At 41.3% G+C, this 21,325-nt stretch overlaps 1 protein-coding gene across 1 annotated transcript; it reads right to left on the bottom strand.

Annotated features, from left to right (window-relative positions):
• Positions 1–23: 23 nt before the first annotated feature.
• duox (dual oxidase) lies at positions 24–20,935 on the bottom strand. Its single transcript, XM_060909305.1, has 33 exons — positions 20,875–20,935; positions 16,737–16,814; positions 16,067–16,228; positions 15,761–15,948; positions 15,185–15,386; positions 12,020–12,186; positions 11,637–11,697; positions 11,079–11,175; positions 10,822–10,912; positions 10,604–10,706; positions 10,330–10,502; positions 10,039–10,214; positions 8,666–8,784; positions 8,434–8,574; positions 8,209–8,322; positions 7,913–8,115; positions 7,615–7,794; positions 7,196–7,421; positions 6,966–7,059; positions 6,595–6,770; positions 6,107–6,176; positions 5,941–6,018; positions 5,317–5,495; positions 4,400–4,630; positions 3,934–4,033; positions 2,295–2,344; positions 2,053–2,180; positions 1,792–1,945; positions 1,419–1,651; positions 1,124–1,282; positions 835–990; positions 480–608; positions 24–146 (listed from the first exon to the last, which is right to left on the bottom strand). The coding sequence occupies exons 1-33, from the start codon at positions 20,933–20,935 to the stop codon at positions 24–26; spliced, it is 4,602 nt and encodes a 1,533-aa protein (XP_060765288.1).
• Between the last annotated feature and the right edge of the window lie 390 nt (positions 20,936–21,325).

Raw genomic sequence — 21,325 nt, 5'->3', positions numbered from 1 at the left:
CCAACAGTAAATTTAGAACCAAGTCAGAAGTTCTCAAAATGATGAATGAAATGTGCTTGATCTCGTTTGTTTATCTGCTGGCAGGCTTTCTCTACATTTTTTGTCAGACCAGGTGGACCACAGCTGAAGACACCAATCTTCCCCACCTTAGGAAAAGAATGAAATACCTGAGTTAGAGGTTGGGAAACAATCACTTTCTTCAGATTCATTAATGTTTAATATATGACTACTTGTGTCACCTAATTTATTCTCAACATTAAAATTATATGGATGAATATTAGAAAGAAATGTAAATTATATATAAGTGCATATATAATATAAGCTTATATGAGTTATTATGGGGTGATTCATTAATATTGAACCAACCTTTGCTGAATAATTAATGGGCTAGATCTCTTACTTATATCAGCCAATCTACACAGATGGCAACTTGTGACCTAATGATAGTTATGGGAGAGATGTCTAAGAATGTGAGGCACCTCAGGGTGAACTTCTTGTAGAGAGCTGAAGAAAGCCAGAAATGGTGGACGGCCAAAGTGTGTGACAGAACGCAGGCCAGTAAACAGACTCCTGTTTGACACTTTCTGGAAATGGCGCTCACATACATACTAAGGAAAGAGAAAAAAAAAACATACAGCTATAAAGCTATAATTAAAACACTGCCTTTTCCATTTTTCAGAATAAAGTTGGAGAGTATAGTGTGAAATTAAGTAATCTGAAATAAATTTGGGGTCATGTAATGTAGGGTAACATATTAGGATTTTTGTTCATTCACAAAGGGTGTCAATGCCTGTCCCTACAATAGGACATGATAATTTTGGAAAAGTTCCCTACAAGAATGGTGGTCCTCAGATCAAACTTTTCTGCCAGCTGAGTGATGTAGATGTGTACAGACACCAGCTCCTGTGCATCCATCTCTTCAACTTCTTGTATGATATCCGAGACCCACTCAAACTGACGTTGAGTCCGTGTCACCCAGATAAAATACACCTGGAGGAAGATTGGGCACATTTTACTTCTCCAACAGTAAAGCACTAATAAAGTTAAGCATAAAGTCAAGTCAAGTGATGAAGAGTCATGTAAATTGTTTGTATTGCCCTGAAAGATAAACTCTATGAATGACCTTTTTGCATTGCACTTTGAGTTTCGCTGAAGACTTGAAAACTAAATCCTTCAGTATAGAAGCAAATGGAGTTACTCCGATGCCTCCTCCCACTAGAACAGACACCTCAAAGTCTTTCCACTCCTGGTGGCCTTCCCCAAATGGTCCATCCAGATACAGCTGAAGATTAAAATGTTTCAACAAAGTCCACAAATCAGAACTGTAGTAATTAAATCCAAAATCAAGCAAAAAAAAAAAGGTTATTTTTACGTAGAGCTAAAAATATTAGAAAAAACATTGAAAAACTGCCTCCTACTTTAGGATAATCCCCTAGTTCCTTCAGTCTCTCTACGTTGTAGAGCTCTCGCAGCTTGCTGGTCCATGGTCCCACAGCACGGATGTGCAGGCTGAGGGTATCCTCATGAGGTGCTGAGGTCAGTGTGAAGGGATGGTACTCATCTGTGCCCAACTCCAAACAGGCCACACGTACCCACTGTCCTGAATGGTAGGTAAATCCTTGGGGGCGCTTAAATTCCAGATATGTAACTCCTGCCATGGAAGAATTTCACATAATAACTCACACCATGACAGAGGGTTCAGCCTGAAGTAGCTAAAGCAGACTAGGAAAAATAAATCCTGAGCCATACTGTATGCTGCTGCTTGTGAAGCATGTATATAATATTCAGTACCTGAGGGCAGCAGCTCAGCCTTCACCACAGGGATCTCCACCTTCTTCCTGCTGAGGCTGATGAGCTTATCCAGGAGGAAGAGGAGAGCAGGTGGGATCAGGTAGATGTAAAAGCGTGGCTGCTGGAGGAGGGCAAAGCTGCCATGGATCACTGTCTGTCAGGAAGAAAACACGAGATAGCATTTCATTATCCAACAGTCCTACCACAAACAGCATCTCATCCTACTGAAGGCTTATAAAATAATACGGGCTTTATTCTCACCAGGGTATAGATAAGCACGTACAAATAGTGTGTGATCCAAAACCCCCTGAAACTGATGCGTCTGAAGTAGTGCAAGGCAAAGACATACATAAAGGCTAAGAAAAAGAGAAGAATAATCCCTGTCATGCCTGCAAGAGAAGTAAAGTGAGAAGGAGAATGAGAGTGAAAACAGTAAGATATAAAATATATGTACACACCCTTAATTCACTGCTTTTTACACACTCAGTGAATAGTAACCCTACCTGGTACTGTACAAAAGAACCAGAAGGTCCATTTTAGTGGTAGCTCTGACCTGTAAGCAAGTTGCACACATATCCTCAGACATGACTCAATCCAGCAGTATCAGGTTAAGGTTACAGCGGTGCTTGAAAGTTTGTGAACTCTTGAGAATTTTCTATATTTCTGCATAAATATGTCCCAAAACATCATCAGATTTTCACACAAGTCCTAAAAAGAGAACCCAGTTAAACAAATGAGACAAAAATATTATACTTGGTCATTTATTTATTGAGGAAAATGATACAATATTACATATCTGTGAGTGGCAAAAGTATGTGAACCTCTAGGATTAGCAGTTAATTTGAAGGTGAAATTAGAGTCAGGTGTTTTCAATCAATGGGATGACAATCAGGTGTGAGTGGGCACCCTGTTTTATTTAAATAACAGGGATCTATCAAAGTTTGATCTTCACAACACATGTTTGTGGAAGTGTATCATGGCATGAACAAAGGGGATGTCTGAGGAGCTCAGAAAAAGTGTTGCTGATGCTCATCAGGCTGGAAAAGGTTACAAAACCATCTCTAAAGAGTTTGGACTCCACCAATCAATCCACAGTCAGACAGATTGTGTACGAATGGAGGAAATTCAAGACCATTGTTACCCTCCCCAGGAGTGGTCAGCCAACAAAGATCACTCCAAGAGCAAGGCATGTAATAGTCGGCAAGGTCACAAAGGACCCCAGGGTAACTTCTAAGCAACTGAAGGCCTCTCTCACATTGGCTAATGTTCATGAGTCCACCATCAGGAGAACACTGAACAACAATGGTGTGCATGGCAGGGTTGCAAGGAGAAAGCCACTACGCTCCGAAAAGAACATTGCTGCTTGTGTGCAGTTTGCTAAAGATCACATGGACAAGCCAGAAGGTTGTTGAAAAAATGTTTTGTGGATGGATGAGACCAAAATGGAACTTTTTGGTTTAAATAATGAGCATTATGTTTGGAGAAAGTTAAATACTGCATTTCAGCATACAGCAAGAACCTTATCCCATCTGTGAAACATGGTGGTGGTGGTATCATCATGGTTTGGGCCTGTTTTGCTGCATCTGGGCCAGATGACAATGACCCTAAGCACACAAGTCGTTCTACCAAAGAATGGTTAAAGAAGAATAAAGTTAATGTTCTGGAATGGCCAAGTCAAAGTCCTGACCTTAATCCAATCGAAATGTTGTGGAAGGACCTGAAGCGAGCAGTTCATGTGAGGAAATCCACCAACATCCCAGAGTTGAAGCTGTTCTGTATGGAGGAATGGGCTAAAATAACTCCAAGCCGGTGTGCAGAAGTGATCAACAGTTACCGGAAACAGTTATTGCTGCACAAGAGGGTCACACCAGATACTGAAAGCAAAGGTTCACATACTTTTGCCACTCACAGATATGTAATATTAGATCATTTTCCTCAATAAATAAATGACCAAGTATAATATTTTTGTCTCATTTGTTTAACTGGGTTCTCTTTATCTACTTTTAGGACTTGTGTGAAAATCTCATGATGTTTTAGGTCATATTTATGCAGAAATATAGAAAATTCTCAAGAGTTCACAAACTTTCAAGCACCACTTTATATTGTATATGGTCAGTAGGAACAAAGATATTGACACTTTACCCATTATTGGAAAACACTTGGGGAAACATGCATGCAAGGATGCTAAGTTCGCTGATAGAGAAGATGTAAAGATTGACTAAATGGCCCAAGCTGTGTGTAACTGTAAGATGAGAAGGGATAGATGTTAGACAAAGGTCAACATGATGATACAGCATCATGTATCATGATCAAACGTTATGATACAGGAAACTCAACACACCAGGTTCTGCAGATAGAGAAGATTTGACTTTCAACTTTGCAATATAGATGCTAAGATTGGTTTACAATTGCAGTTTAAACAAACCAATTATTCTGTATTTCCCTTGAACTGGCAAAAAAAAAAAATATGCCAAACCATGTCAGATTGCCAATATTTTACTTTTTGATTGAATTGTGTGATTTCTGTGTGCAGTTGATATGGAGACTATCACAATAAACTGCATTCAAATTTTTATAAAAAGTTTTAACCTTCAACCTAAGTTCTGACCTGTAAGGATTATAGCTGTCAATGCCATGAGGCGGTGGAGATCTATAGCAGAGTCAAAGGGAATGTATCTGTTGAGGAAGGTTTCCCTGCACATGGTTATAAGGTTGCGACACACTGTGAGGAGCATGTAGGGGAACAAGAAAGAGATGCCAGCAGCAGAGCCTCGGGACACTATAACGCCCACCATGGAGGATTCTGTGACACCAGTGGTGCGATCCTGAAAACCATAGACTACATGCAGAGACATTAGTTTGACTTAAATTAAAATCAGAATTAAAATCAATTCACTAACAGACATTTAGTAACTCAAATCAGTGCAAACCAAATCTAAAATAAGATTAATGTACTCATAATGTACGTTATGATTTATTTCATTAAATCTGTCGCAATTACACTCACTGGCCACTTTATTAGGTACACCCATCAACCTGCTGTTTGATGCAGTTCTCTAATCAGCCGATCCCTTGACAGCAGCACAATGCATAAAATCATGCAGATACAAATCAAGAGCTTCAGTTAATGTTCACTTCAAACATCAGAATGGGAAACATTGTGATCTCTGAGACTTTCACTGTGGCATGGGTGTTACTGCCAGATGGACTGGTTTGAGTATTTCAGAAACTGCTGATCTGGGGTTTTCACACACAACACACTCTCGAGTTTACACAGAATGGTGCGAAAAACAAAAAACACGGAGTGAGCGACAGTTCTGTAGGTGGAAACATCTTGTTGATAAGAGAGGTCAGAGCAAAATGGCCAGATTGGTTCGAGCTGCCAGGATATAGCAACTCATAGCAACTCTTTACAGACATGGTGAGCAGAAAAGCATCTCAGAATCAAGAACAAGTTCCTATTAAAGTGGCTGGTGAGTGTATGGTGACATAATGAGGGAAACGAAAAGGAGAGTCTAGACTCACAATAGCATCTCTCCAGAGCAACCCCAGCAGTGATCCCATATATGACACCAACGCACACAATATGGCGACGGTAGTTTTCCACAAAGCGTTTAAACTGCTGGATCTTCTGTTGGACGCGATTCCGAATGTAACGCTCTCTCTGAGGTTTCACGTAGAGCTTAGGGTTGGAGAAGCCTGATCTGGAAAAAAAGAGCAATGAGTACTCTTTTAGGTCATAATAAACTTTTACTTCAAGTGACGCCACATGCCACCATTGAGGTATTCAGACCATATATGACTAGTTTAAAAGATGATTTAAGTCATAGTGAAATTTTGCAGACATTATGTCATTACATTGCATCAAGCCCACAAACACAGCTGGTATTAGGACGGTAATCTGAAAATAACAGGGATCACTGTAGCTTAGGTAAAGTCTAATGGATCACACTGCAGTCATACAGTACATGGACATCTGGACATGACGAATGGTAGCTCGTGTTTAAAAAAAAACAATAAAGCAGCAATTTCCAGCATCTAATAACATTTGATGTCTTTATACTCCTGGGTAACATGCAATAGATGAGAAAACCACAATTACAAATAGGATACTACCGTAGGTGACAAACAGGCTTCTAAAGTTCTCACTTTTTCCTTTGGCGAAGTTCCTGTCCATCATCTACAGGGCAATTGTAGACGAAGTTGCTATCATTTTTAAAAGAGGAGCTGAAAATAAGAGACATATGTTTCGGAAGTGAACAAATACATACTGGTATCAGAATTTTGAACACTTTTTTTTTTTTAATTTATTTACCTGCATTTCTTATTGCTGATAAAGGACACACGATGTTGGCTTAGTCTATTCATGTCATGCATTTCCATTCCTGCAATTATGTGACAAATATAGCACAAGAAATGACAAATTAAACCCCAGTTCAGCAGAACCCAAGAACAGGATGGATACTGGACAATTAGCCACATTCTCACTTGTCAAGAAAACTTATGGGCCATCTGGTCATTTCTACAGATGCATGACAAAGTTGAATACTTCCAATTACAATGAGCTGCTCAAAAGTGACGATATCAAAAAAAAAAAAAAAAATTGGTTCAGCAGGGGAGAGAGAGCCACTGCATTTAGAAACAGCTTGGAAAGAAGATAAACGCATAGACAGATGGCAGAAATGAGCTTTAGTTGATAAATCTGGTTTGTACACACCTGAACATGTTTTCACCTGCATTTAAGAGACTTTGAGCACAACACTCGGTGTGATTGAAAGATAAAAGTACAGAGCGAGAAAACACCTTTGATATTAAGTTGTGCAAACTGCAGGACATTCTCATGATCTTGTAGTAAGAGGTGAAAGTCTTCCCAAGTGATGTGATCTTTGTTCTCAAAGCCTGCAGCATGAAGCATAGCTGCTATAGCCTCCTCTGCCTGGTTCTTAGAGAGGACATTACTGGAGATCTCCAAAAAAGACCTAAGCAGATATATACGTAGAAAGACAAGAAAGAAATTTATGCCTTATGTCCCTGACCTGTAAGGATGACCTGTAATTTGGAAATTAATTGCAATGTAAATGAGTATTAATACTAAGTAAGCGTCAACATTATGACAAATTCGTTGACTGTTATAACTGACCAAATAAGTCAATATTTAATATTTTAATACTTACTTGAGTAAAGAACAAAAATCTTCCTTAGACAGGAAACCTTCTCCTTTAATGTCATGCATGGAGAACAGGAGCTTGGACTTCTCCTCTGGGGTTCCTGAAGTAGAGACCAATAATGAAGTAACAGAGTTAGAATGTGGGTGAAATAGGATTAAAACAAAAGTCAAGACATTTACGAACAGCTTCTGACTACATTGTCCTTTTTTAAGTCAGAAAAATGTTAAAAAGTTGACCTTTCATGAAGATGACCAGAACATCAAGAAACTCTTGAAAAGAGAGGTATCCATTGCCATCCTTATCTGCCAGAGAGAACATGGACTCCACAAAAAGTGAGTCAGGCTTTAGCCCCAGCGCATGGGCAAACTCAGCTCCTGTGAGCTCACACTGAAGAGCCTCTTTGGTTTGCTTGGAGGACACACCATGCAGGTCTCCTGCATCACTTTTATCAATATCTAGAATCTGAAGCCCGGGAAGAGATTTAAGCTGCTGAAATGCCAGACTTCAACCTCAGTTATAAACTCCACTGCAAGAAGCAGACTCAGGCTGACAGAATTAGTATATGTTTATGGATATGCAACAAGGACTAATGTGTAGTGTTTTATGTGTAACACACACACACACAAATGATGTGATTTGAGTGTCCAGTTCCTACCTTTGCAAACGCATGTCTGAAAAAAGTCTCCACTATCTGAGCTCGCTGTTCTTTGGTCACTGCCTCCTTCAGCAGATCTTTCTCACTTATCTCGGTCACTACCAGATGTGTTTCCTTCCGGTCAGACTGTAGCTGAGCCACAAACTCTGATCTCTTCACAGTGTTCTCAAAAAACAAAACCTGAAGACATTTTTTAAATGTATGTTAGTTACTGCATTTTGACAGCTAACACATTTCAGCACATCAGATTTTCAACTTACTACATGCAATTTGTATGTTAAAGATACTTATTTCCTACTAGATCATATTCCTTGGGGATCTTCAGAAGTAGGGCACGGTGCTGGTGATCACTGGACAGAAACACCTCAAGGAGATCCTGATTGCCGAGGTTATGAGTGCGCACAGGGGATCCATTTTCACCATAAATATGGAGCCGTTTCTTTTCGTCAATCTCCAGGCTGACGTACTGATGAGGATCTGAATATCCTTGCCACTCACAAGCTAGTCAAATAGAAAGCACAGGAAGGATTATGTTTGAAACATTTCTCTGATAACACAGGATCAACCAGTAATAATGTGAGCTGCACAAACTACCTCTGATTCCATGAGTGGCGTTTTTGTCTTGGACAGGGCCTTGGGTCCTTTTCAGAAACCTTTTATACTTGGTTGCCCGGATGTAGGCCACTATGTAAGCCATGAGGAAACTCACTGTTAAGTTTTAAAGAAAAGAAGAAATCAATATATTTTTGAGCCTTTAATGAAAGTTAAAGATCTCTGCCTTGAGTGTAAATTAATGCACACATTTGCAGTCGTACTGACCTACAGGGAAGAAGAAAAGGGCAATGACAAAAATGCCAAAGCCTGCTTTACTACCACTGTCGAAGTAACTCATAGAAGTAGCATTAGTGCAAGGGTAAAGCATGGAGGCTGTAATTGCCTGAGGTTGAGGGCAAGGATCACCTGTAGGTGACAGAGAGTCGGTGGTTGAAATATTTAAAAACATACAGTAGAAGCAATAATAGGTGATATGTACGTTTTGAATCAATCGTACCATTTAGCCAGAAAAACATATTCTCTTGTAGGTCTCGACTCTGTGCACTCGTGGTCCTGAGAAGTACATCATAATATGTAGTGTTTCGTATAGCTTGGATCTCTTCCTCTGTAAATAAACTATGAAGAGAACACAGAAAGCCCATTTTTAGGCAATACAAGAGGAAATGATCCTAATAATCAACAAGGATCCTTTTCAATTGATTAAAGCAATTTGATTCTATATCAAAACTACAGGTTATACTGAAGTTTTATATATTTTTTAAAAGTCAGCATTGTGTCAGGGGTCTTAGGCTGGAATTTGTATATATGCATAATACATCAGCTAAGATACATCAAACATTATCGTACTCAAAATTTAGGCATGAAAAATATCTTTTTCGATTGCTGAAAAAAAATGTATTTTTTCTCTAATTTGGTGGAAATCTGATGAAGGATACTTAGCCGATTTATTGCAGGTGTGGAATTTGTACTGTTAACCAGATGAGAGGTGAGCAAGCTCTTTATAGCGTGCTTTGGATTAACAGGGATTGTTTGTATTTCAAACTCTGTTATATCAGGCTAGAGTGAGTCATTCGAGGTGTTGACTCACCTCTGTATTTACATTCATTTCTCTAAGGTTTAGCTAGCACGATACCACTATTCAGCTTATAACCAAAACAGATGGGTCCAGATGCTTGGGTCCCAGTACCAAACTGCACACTACCATACTAAATAATTGGTCAGTACACCCTTGGTGTATACCAACTAGTGGCCTAGTGGTAGCGTGTCCGCCTCTCGATCGGGAGATCGTGAGTTCTATTCACGGTCGGGTCATACCAAAGACCATCAAAAAATGGTACCCACTACCATCTGGCAAGGCACGCTGCAATACAGATGTGCATGGGGAGTTAAACTCTCGTGGTTACCAGAGGACTAGCCCCCCACTGTAACCCTAGCTATGTAATAGGCGAGAGGCCAAGGGCTATGGAAACGGAGATCGGCGCCGCCCAATGCGCCACATACAGGTTGGGCCTGGTTAGTACTTGAGTGGGAGACTGCCTAGGAATACCAGGTACTGTAAGGTGTGGGAAGGACTTTAACTTTTAACTTTAACACCCTTGGTGTCATTACTAATTTTGGGGACACAGCCTTGAATTCTTTCTGAACGTGTATTACTTGGCATGCACAGCTACAAGGTTAATCAGCGTGATGTAGAATGAACCAGCACAGTCCATGTTCTGAAATGTTCTTCTAGCATAGCATTAGCAATAGCATTTTGTACCAGAGGGGACAAATTTCCAAGTCTTACATCCACCTGCTTTAAAATTGTGAAATAATTTACAGAAAATGGCACATAAATATGCCATGCTTATCATGTAATTAATATCCTACCCATTTTGTTGGTTTTCAAACCAGAATCGGTCTGCATTTCTGATGCGTTCAAACTGATCCAGAACAATTGAGGAAATCACTGGACCTGGTCCTTTGCCTATCTCCAGCAGAACTCCAACAAATAGCTCCAACCTGTTGATATCGTTTCCATATAGCTTGGACAGCTCCACAAATAACTACAGAAAAAAAAGTGGAACTCAACCATTACACAAAAGTAATACAGATGTTGTTACCAAATATGATATTTCATGAACGAATTTATTACATGACTGCGTAATTTACTGTATATACCTCTGGATTAGTCTTATTCAGGTTGGGATTAATCTCTCCCCAGGTCTTGACAGGTGGAAGGCTGAGGGCCTCTCGGACTTGGTTATAGCTGGCCAGCCCAAAGTCTCGCCCTCTCTGAATGGCTGTGGCCACAGCATCAGAACGTGAGAACTGCAAGGTACCATACATGTAGTCTACACAGGAAAGGTAAAGGAGAGGATATTAGTTCATTACTTACTGGATATTTCAAAAAGAATAGATATAGGAGAAGAGAGCAACAAAAAGAAAGGGTAACCTTGCAAATCTTCAACAACTATATTGTCCTCTCGCTCAGCTGTCTGCGAAGCCATACCCATTACCAGATCGTCCACATCTTGGCCAGAGTTTAAATTTGGGTTCTACAGCAAGGAACCAAATTTTAAAAAGCTGCTTCAACATGAAATTTTAAATACGCTGAAACTCTTAATCTAGAATGATTGAATGTTGAACACGTTTTTAAAATTCTTGACTCACATTTCTGTTCCAAAAACTGTTACACATGCGGAGTGCTGGAGAAATGCCTCCACCACAGTTCACAACTTTTCTGTAATGACAAGTCCTATTTCTAAAAAAAAAAATCCAAAAAAAACCCCACACACGTGGAGCAATGTTAATTTTTAAGCATTACGGTGAATTACACTACAAATACAACTCAAGCCATGCACATTATGGAACAGAAGTTCATTTTGTAATTCAGTCATGTTCTGTTTAATGGATTTGCAAGTATTTACCTCATATACACACCAGAGGGAAGCAGAGTTAAATCAAAACACCTTGTTGCAATCTGAAATTCGGGAGAAATTCCTGGATCCACAGATTTCTGATAGCCTAGAAGTGTTTTCGGGGGGAAAAAATTGTGAATGCATTCAAAATATAGACTCAGCATTATTTGATTTTCGGAATAAAATGGTTACTGCATGTATAAAAGGCTATATTTTATGGACTGTTGTATCAAACTTGCCTGATTTTGAAAAAAAAAGAAAAAAAACCTGTTACATGGAATACATCTAAATTCTCATCAAAACTCAGTTTAAATGTTTAATACAACTTTTAAGACTATTCATGTTCTGTTTCTGCAGGAAGGATAATCCAACAAAAATAGTTTCCTCAGCAAAAATAATAACCCTGGCTTGAGTTAACCTTCGCTGACGTAACCAAAGCTCACTATGGCCATTAAACAGAACCTCAAGTGGTAACTCACTAAACCACAGGCAAGTAGAGCATGTCAGCTCACCACAACCTGTACACACACACACACACACACACAAACCTTCTGTGTGTCTTCTCACCTGGGTATGGAGGCACTGACACTCCTAGATATGCGGGCAGCCATTCATAGAACGCAATGTTCTGATGAAAGAAGAAAAGAATATAACACTGTTTAGGTTGAGAGAAACCTTACAAGTATATCAAATAATAATTTGTATCACATATCAATTCTTGCTTCAGGCAATCAATCGCTTTCTTCACCTTACAGTATCATGTACTGAATCATGACTTGGGCAACTATTTATTTTGCACCTGAAGTAGCTTACACTTCAAACAAAAAAGTCTTAAGCCATGTTACAGAAAGTGTGTGAGGCAACCATACAGGTGGACAAACTAAGAAATTGATACTTCTGTATACTCTTTGTGGTTTCCAAATAACAGTTGACTTTGCTCTCTACTGTACCTGAAATGTGGCAATAACCCTCTTCCTAGCATTTTGAAAAAGCTCCTCATCTGACCACAACGGGTGTTCTTTGTGGAGTTGAGTAGCAAGGTAATTATGGTAACGAAACCAAATAATTGCTTCAGCTACTGTGAAGATATACTCATTGGCCCAGGCATTCCCAAATTCTGTGGAGACAAAATGATCAGTGAACACAATGAAAGATTAATATATTCATACATCCATACCTTTACTGCTTATTTAATATGTTTGATTGAAATTTATGTCTATATTTTTGACATATAAGGTACGTCCTCTCTTGATGTAACCTGCATATTGAGCTTGAGCAACTGAAAGATATCCTACTGATAACATCTGACAATTTGTTAAATGTGTTTCTTAAAGAAGACAAGCTCCCTCAGATAGCATTTTGCTACCTAGACATTGCTCAATGACTTGAGTTCCTTGAGACATGCATTACCACAGAGTATGTGGCAGAAATAAAGAACACCACCATAAAAAGGGCAGCAACACAAACAACAACAATACAGTCATTGTAGGATTTAATGAGGTTTAGCAAAAATGTAGGACCAGGTCCATAGCATAGAAAAAACAGTAATGAAGATTGAGTCTGTGTCGTGGAATGAATGAGGTCATTCTAAACTTTCTTAAAACACTGCACTGTTTAGTATTCCGAATAAACATACTACAGAAAACATACACTTAAGTACAGATGTCTCTCCGCTGGACTGCAGCCTGTGAGTTGTCCCTCCCTCGACCTCTTGTGCTTGCTTGTCTCACTGATGACCTTCCATGACTCCTTGTATTGCTGCTCGCCATGCACAACCTCCACTTTCCACACTTCCTCCATCAGTTCCTCCCCTTTGATCCTGTCGTAGGTGCTGAATAGTTGTTGTTTGGCCTCGTTCAACACCTCCCGGCTCTCTGTGGTTCCCTCTCTCTCGAAGTTCCTATGCGCCTCCTCCACCTTTGCCCGTGCCCTCATGACCTCCGGGTGCTTGGATCTGGGGGAAGTTCTGTTTCTCTCCTTTGTCGGCACCCACCTCCTTGTTGCCTCCTCGATTGCGGTGAGAAACCACCCATAAGTTGTATGAGGCTCATCCTCCTCGCCCAGCAGGTGTAAGCGGTCTCTCACCTCCGCTGTGTAACTGGCCTGGAGGTCGGGGCTTCTTGCGAAGGCCTCCCAATCAGGCCGGGCCCTTGGAGTGTGTTTGGGGACCCTCAGACTCAGGTGCACCCTCATAGAGACCACATGGTGATCGGAGCCCACAGAGTCAAATGTGCTGTATGCCTCTGCGTTCAGGACAGACATCCTCCACTTCCTCCTTACCAGTATGTAGTCCAGCTGATGTAGCAAACCGGTAGCTCGGTCCTGGAACATCCATCTCTTGCCCATTTTCTTACGGAACATGGTGTTGGCAGCCAGAAGCTCGTGTTCCGTGAGCATGGCAGCTAGGTGTTTTCCGTTGCGGTTGGTATTGTTGTGGTATGTGAAGGGTGCATCTTCTGGTCCGAGTCTCGCATTGAAGTCCCCCAGGATTGTCAGGAAGTTGTGAGCCGGCATGTGGTAGATAGCTGTTCTCAGGTCATCATAGAATGTCTCCACTTCCTCGATTGGTGCTGCGTTGGTGGGAGAGTGTACAGTTATGACAGTTGTTACTGGGTTCCCCTTGAAATCGGCGACAAGGATCCTGTTGGTGTGCTGGTGTACCGAACGGAGAGCCTTTCGCGCTCGAGGGCTCACCATTATCCCCATGCCACCTGTCGCAGCCTGGGCGTCATTGCGCCATGCAGATGAGGAGATGAACAAGCACCACCCCACTCTGTGGTAGACAATTGGCTGGTCGCCATGCCCTCTCCTGTGCTCCTGGACCCCCAGGATCTGCACTCCTCTTTCCTCAGCACAGTGCGCTAGTTCGTCCAGCCTCGCCTCCTCCCTCACTGTATTTGTGTTGAAGGTTCCCATAATAAATGGTCTCCTACAGCACAAGAGTGCATTGGACAGTGGGCTGTGGTCAGACTGAACCTGGACGGAGAGGGTTTGGGTTCCAGTCATCATAGTGCCCTCCCAGGGGAGGCCCAGCACCACTGTTCGCTGCATGGCTCCTGCGGACTCTCGCTGCTGGAAGTATAGGCTTTTCATTGACTGGTGTCTCCATTTTCAAGCTTTACAATACTAGTTAAGGACTGTGGGGTGCAACTTCTCACAGCCCTACTCTGGCCAATTTGGGCTTAAAGCCCTCATCCGCCCTTGCTCCGCCATCTTCAGATGGTATATGGTGTGGAGCCAGGCATGAGCAGCACCTGTGGTTTTTGTTTGGAGTGACCTTCTCCTAGATAGGTTGCCTACCATGGCCGGGCCCCATCTACCCGCTATTTACCCATAGCTGGGGCAGTGGTTGACAGGTGCCAGGGCGTGTCTGCACGCTGGCAGACCTGCACACCTTGTCTCTGGGGCCCACTGCTGCTCCGAGATCCCCTACAGTTTGGCCTGGGACCGTGAGGTACCCAGTTACCATGTGTGGCCGCGTGGAGGCACTGCAGGAGTCTTGATGGTGGAGAGGCCATGTACTGGCAGAGGAGGCTTACACACTCGGCTCCTCTTTTCACCCTCTGCATAGAGGGCTAGCCGGTGTCAGTAACTGAAAGCAGAAAGTAGCAAGCAGAAGCAACATGCAGCATGCGACATGCAGCATGCACTAATTACAGGCACTACTACCCCAGTACTAACTGCCCTAACGCATCACACACACCCTGTATGCAAGCATGCACACACATCCCAGCTGACTATGGGTGAGAGGCAGGGTACACCCAGAACAAGTCACCAGGTCATTACAGGGCTAACACATAGAGACAAACAACCATTCACACCTACGGTCAATTTAGAGCCACCACTTAACCTAACCTACATGTCTTTGGACTGTGGGGGAAACCGGAGCACCTGGAGGAAACCCACACAGACACGGGGAGAACATGCAAACTCCACACAGAAAGGCCCCCGCCAGCCGCTGGGCTTGAACCCAGAACCTTCTTGCTGTGAAGCGACAGTGCTAACCACTACACCACCATTATCAGCAACATTATTGTTAAAATAAGATATCTAATGCTGGTAGAGATTTTATTTTAAAATGAAAACAAAATAAATAAAATCTTGAGTGCTTTTACCATAGAGCCCCTCTGGGCCAGTCTGTCCTGTTTGGGGATTTGGAGCACTCCACATAAAATTGCTACTGTCACTCTGCTTTGGCATGTCAGAAGAAGAGCCGGCAGACAGAAGCCCTCCATTGAAACTCCTCAGAGCATCACACCACGAGCTGGAGGTGCCATAGATTGAGCTGCCATCAATCCAAGCTGTTACATGGTTCACCTGTAAGGAAATTAACCCTCAGCTTTTATTCACTTAAAGCACATTATCCAATAACTACAAAGAAACTGAAAGAAAATGTAAGCTACAAAAGTAAGCAATGAAAATCTGGGAGATTAAGGGGTTAAGTAAAAATCTTAAAAAAATAAAATGGTTAAAATGTATAAAATGTCTATTAGGCTCTCAACACAAATTGCTCGTTTAATTTTTACACCAGAAACATTTCTGTGAATACCAGTCATAAAAATATATTTTGTTATGTCATTTATCATGTACAAACTGGAGCAATGAATTTAAATGTTGATACTCATAGAACACATGTCTTTTCTGCTCATTCTTTTTGGGTATAGTTCACTCAGTTCAACATGAAGTGTTACCTGTTTTCTGGGGTTGTTTGGACTCTGTCCACTACTATGGTCCCACTGTACACGCTGGACCTGGAGTTGGACTTGTTCTGTGGAATTACGCCCAAAGATGGGGTCATCCTTTGGGATTGGGATGTCCATGAACTCAGAAGGGCAGCCGGGTCTTTGGGATTCCGCAATCTCAGCCATTACATGAAAACCTAATGGCCACCAGTAAATTTGATAGTTGTCTTGTCAGAATGAAACACTGTATAATGCCACAGTCAAAAAATCCAGGAGGATTGCGAGCAGAAACACTGTGTGATATATGTGACTCACCAAAAAACACAGAGAGAACTGTTCGGTTCTGAACTGATAAGTGACCAGAAGGTCCACGTGACACTGTGTTACTGATGCGCCGTGCATTGGGTAGGTGCAGTCCTTTTATTTCAAAAACTCCATCTGAGTAGTGAGTGGTCATGAGGCGCATGAGAGGTGCACCTGTTCAAGAAACATTCACAGTGCTGGGATCAGGTTCCTTAGATGTAGACAATGGTCACATGCCCTTCAGGGACAAATAGCAGGAATTTGGGAACCCTGACAGGTTCATGCACTGGCCCGCCAAACACTTTTCATTCTCCTGGACATAGTCAGAACCTTTAAGCATTTTTTTGGTGCCACAATGAACTGAAAAACAATCCCTTCCATAAAGAACCTCCCACATGATGTAAAGCTTTAAAATATAAAATGATTATTTGCAAACCCCCAAAAATACCTTAAAGAGTTATCCATCAAAAATGGTTCTCATTGTTGTAAAGAAGGTAATTTAATTAATACATGTGTATGGTACACTTTTATCTTATGTACACTCTTTGTAAAAATGGTTCCATCTAGCACCCTAAAACATCTTTGGTTTGTTGCTACAGCAGAAGGTTTCTATTTCAGAATAAATTCAAAGTAGAACCCTTTACCTTTATAGTTCACATAACTGATCAAATCCAGCTGTTACCTGCTGTTCCCCGACGATGATAGGCCAAGTTATTATACCAGCCGTCATATCTCTGAACTTCCCAAGTGATGCTGGAGTCTGAGTGATAGAAAGGACAACTACAATTATGGTGTGAATAACATAGTGGGTGGTCCTCCCTAATGAAGCAATGACCCTACATATCAGAAACACATGGTACCACTACTGGTCCAAATTGTCTAGAATGTCTTTATATGCTGTGGAAGAGAAATACATTTTATCTTCAATGGGACTAAAGGGCCCATACATGTTCCAGCATGCCAGTGCCCCATTAATAAAGCAAGCACCATGATGATATGGTTTGCCAAAATTGGAGTGGAAGAACTGGAGTGGCCTGCACAGAGCTCTGACCTTAAGGATGACCTGGAACACTCACTGCACCCTAGGCCTTCATGCTCGACATCAGTGCCTGACCTCATTAATGCTCTTGTGCCTGAAGGGGGAAAAAAAAATCCCCATAGCCACACACTAAAATCTAGTGGAAAGCTGTCCCAGGTAAGTAGAGGTTATAAATCTGGAATGGGATTTGCACATATGGGTGTGATGGTCAGGTGTCCACAAACATGTGGCCATACAGTGTATATAATTGTGCTGCGTACTGTAGGCCTGTATCGAATGTTAACAAGTCAAAACAAAGTATTCATGAAGAACTACTGCAAATCACTCATGAATTGACAATACATCTATGAAATTGAGATTTGCTTTGAATTACGTAAAAGTGTATGTAATCTAATAAATTCTGAGAATTAACAATAGATCAAGTTCAGAAAGTATGTATATGGTATGGGTTTTACTTTAGCATTGCTAATAACAGGATCTGGTATCTCTCAGATTTGAAATTTTTTTCTTTTAATAAAAATAAAATGAAATATGGTAATAACAGTAATGGTATGGTAATGAATGATCATTCTTTATGTACAAACTTCCCGATAAACATGCAGTTGGTAAACTGCAAACTCCCCGATAAACATTTCAGTAAAGACCAGTTGGCATAGGCGCCAACTTCATGTCAACATTGGGGGGGTCAGAATTATGTCCTTGCACCGTGACGTCATGACGTCGGCAGTGTATGTAGTTGAATATCAAAGACTCAGTTGTAAGTCATTTTCATTCATTACTATTCACCGTTGCAAGTGGGAAGCGCCCATTTGAACGATAACTTATTATGATGCATTAAAAAAATCTCACGACTTTAAACATTGTATGAAACACAATTTATTCAATAAACAAATTTAGTTTTATGCAATTTTCTTTGAGATGAATTCGGCAGACAACTGACAAGAATAGTGCAAAAAAAAAGTGCACCATACTCCATAAAAAGGCTTAAGCACGTTAAACTCATATATCCACATCGGCTTTAACACAGACTTCAGTGTCCAAATTCTGCACAACATGATCACCTTCATTGCTGGTGGCTGCCGGCCTATTGGTTCGGATAATCCACTTGTCCATTTTGCTTCATTTCTATGTTCACTGTTCAATGAAAACGGTTGCGGGAGGCCACACAGAACTTTTCGCCTCAGTAGTGCTGCCTTGGTTGCTACGCAACGAACCATTTTATTTATGTTTTTTTTTTTTTTGCCTGGGCCGCGTAGGCCTAGTGCTACGCAGTGTAAATTTTGCGGAGTGCAACCTGTCAGTCACTCACTGCCAACCATTGGAATATTGCAAGCGGAAAAGGGGGCAGGTCATGTCTGATCATAACATTTTAGGTGACGTTTCTATAGATTACTTATTTTGCATTCAAAGCTAGGCTATTATTTGTTTAGTTGGTTTCAATCGTCAGTTAACATGAATTCACCTGTACTGTTTACTACTTTTTCACGTTTCATTATCAGGGTGTTTTTGCCCCCCCCCAACTTTATCTTTGGGGGATCAAAAAGGTCCGTGCCCCCGCAGATGGCGCCAGTGTTTGACCCTATTTATGTTTTTGGACTTGGAGTATTGTATTACCTCTGATATCCTGTCTGTGCCTCACTGGACCACTGCCTGTTTTTCAACTCTGCCTTTTTCTCAGTTTTGGATATATTTGTTAGGATGCTTTCAATAAAAATCTTCGCGTACTTACATGACATAAACTATCAATTGTCCTACAAGCCATCAATCCATCCAGCCATTATCTCTAGCCACTTATCCTGTCCTACAGGGTCGCAGGCAAGCTGGAGCCTATCCCAGCTGACTACGGGCGAAAGGCGGGGTACACCCTGGACAAGTCGCCAGGTCATCGCAGGGCTGACACATAGACACAGACAACCATTCACACTCACATTCACACCTACGGTCAATTTAGCCAATTAACCTAACCTGCATGTCTTTGAACTGTGGGGGAAACCAGAGCTCTCAGTGGAAACCCACGCAGACACAGGGAGAACATGCAAACTCCACACAGAAAGGCCCTCGCTGGCTGCTGGGTTCGAACCCAGGACCTTCTTGCTGTGAGGCGACAGTGATAACCACTACACCACCGTGCCGCCCTCCTACAAGCTAGTGAACTAATAAAACTCTTTTAACTAGTTCTATATGAAACCATTGTGAATATTTTCCATAAAATGTGTCCCACATTATTTTTTAAATCCTGCATTATTTTTTAAAAAGCAAATTAACAATCAGCACTGAATAAAACCCCATCTATCTTATGTAAATAAAGATACAAATTTCATTGTCTGGCGGTTAAGTGTTCATGAGATACATTGCCATGCGCTTATGGCAGGGTACCCTGTGGTGGTACATGTATGTACGGACGTCATACGGTCAAACCATCAAAAATCAGGTTGATGCATTTCTCTTAAGTATGGGGCTCTGCTATTAACTCAAATGAAATGTGCAGCTAACTTGTCCAGACCTCACACAGTGTCATGTAAATGTTATGCTTACAATCCCTCATAATACCTGCCCTCGGTCTATATGACGACATTCAACATTCCTGTATTACACGAAGAGCTTGGAGTACTGTTGTCTGCATGTTTCAGGAGCTTTTCCCTCCTTCTCCACCTGCTGGATCATCTTGGTACCTCATGATTTACAAACTAACACTGTTTCAGTTGTGCTAATAGATATATATTCAATAGCAAGAACAGTGAATTGGCGTCAAGCTTCAAGTCATTGAAACACAAACAACACTATTGACTGTAAGAAATTTCAAGCTGGTTACGTTTAGAAATGAAAAATTCTCAGAGTAAACTCAACTTGAAGATAACCTTAGTTTTAAGTCAAGACAGGATTATTTCAAGTTTAATTTGTGAAAATTAAACCATGGCCTAATGTTAGAGAAGCAGCTTTGGGAACAAAAGGTTGCTGGTTTGATTCCCTGGACCAGCAGGAATGACTTAAGTGCCCTTGAGCAAGGGCCCTAACCCCCAACTGCTCCCCAGGCTGCTCTGGGTATGTTGTATGTTGTATGGTGTATACTGCTCTGGATAAAAGCATCTGCTGAATGCCAGGAATGTAATGAAAACTTATAAACTTGAGTTCAGTATCTCGAACTTATCATGAGACATTTGAGTATAAGAGATATACACTACCGTTCAAAAGTTTGGGGTCACCCAGACAATTTTGTGTTTTCCATGAAAAGTCACACTTTTATTTCCCACCATAAGTTGTAAAATGAATAGAAAATCTAGTCAAGACATTTTTCTGGCCATTTAATCGACCCCACAAATGTGATGCTCCAGAAACTCAATCTGCTCAAAGGAAGGTCAGTTTTATAGCTTCTCTAAAGAGCTCAACTGTTTTCAGCTGTGCTAACATGATTGTACAAGGGTTTTCTAATCATCCATTAGCCTTCTGAGGCAATGAGCAAACACATTGTACCATTAGAACACTGGAGTGAGAGTTGCTGGAAATGGGCCTCTATACACCTATGGAGATATTGCACCAAAAACCAGCAGCTAGAATAGTCATTTACCACATTAGCAATGTATAGAGTGGATTTCTGATTAGTTTAAAGTGATCTTCATTGAAAAGAACAGTGCTTTTCTTTCAAAAATAAGGACATTTCAAAGTGACCCCAAACTTTTGAACGGTAGTGTAAGTTCATATAACTTAATGGAGCTATCATTGTGGTATGAAGGCATGATTTAAAAACTTTGCAATCATATTAAAGCCCATTCACTTTGCTTACCTGCTGCACAGACCATCAGAGACAGTGCGATCAGAGCCCATGCGCAACTGTACAAGTCCATTCTGAAGAAAGACGCAGCCAAGTGTAGCTCTTAACCAAGCAAGACAGCTGGAGAACTCTGGAGAGGCTGAAATCACTCAGAGCCAGGGAACACGAAATATCAGCTCAAACAAACAAACAAAAACAATCAGTAGTGCGAAAGAAACTAAGAAGGAGTTGGTTTTCCTGTTAACACCCTGCGCATTATAGGCAGGACTGACGGAGGCACTGGATCCTGGGAGCGACTGAGCTGTGACACCTGAGCGCAAGCAAACCAAAAAAAGCGCAGTGTGTGTGTGTGTGTGTGTGTGTGAACGCAGCTACACAGTTCGTTTGTCTGAAACAAAGTGCCAGACTTATCAGAAAAGGGATGGTCATTACTGGTTCACACCTTCATTTTTGAACTAAGTCT

The sequence above is a fragment of the Neoarius graeffei genome, chromosome 2 (assembly GCF_027579695.1).
Source record: "Neoarius graeffei isolate fNeoGra1 chromosome 2, fNeoGra1.pri, whole genome shotgun sequence".
NCBI classification, from domain to species: domain Eukaryota; kingdom Metazoa; phylum Chordata; class Actinopteri; order Siluriformes; family Ariidae; genus Neoarius; species Neoarius graeffei.
The sequence above is the reverse complement of the archived record's forward strand: the minus strand, read 5'-3'. Positions and strand labels throughout refer to the sequence as shown.

Bases quoted from the DNA above. Each gene is read 5' to 3' on its own strand.
- duox (XM_060909305.1), bottom strand. From the start codon at position 20,935: ATGGACTTGTACAGTTGCGCATGGGCTCTGATCGCACTGTCTCTGATG. The intron at 8,575-8,665 runs GTACGATTGATT...TGTCACCTACAG, and splicing joins TATGTTTTTCTGGCTAAATG to GTGATCCTTGCCCTCAACCT. The intron at 609-834 runs GTAGGGAACTTT...CTCTTTCCTTAG, and splicing joins ATCTGAGGACCACCATTCTT to TATGTATGTGAGCGCCATTT.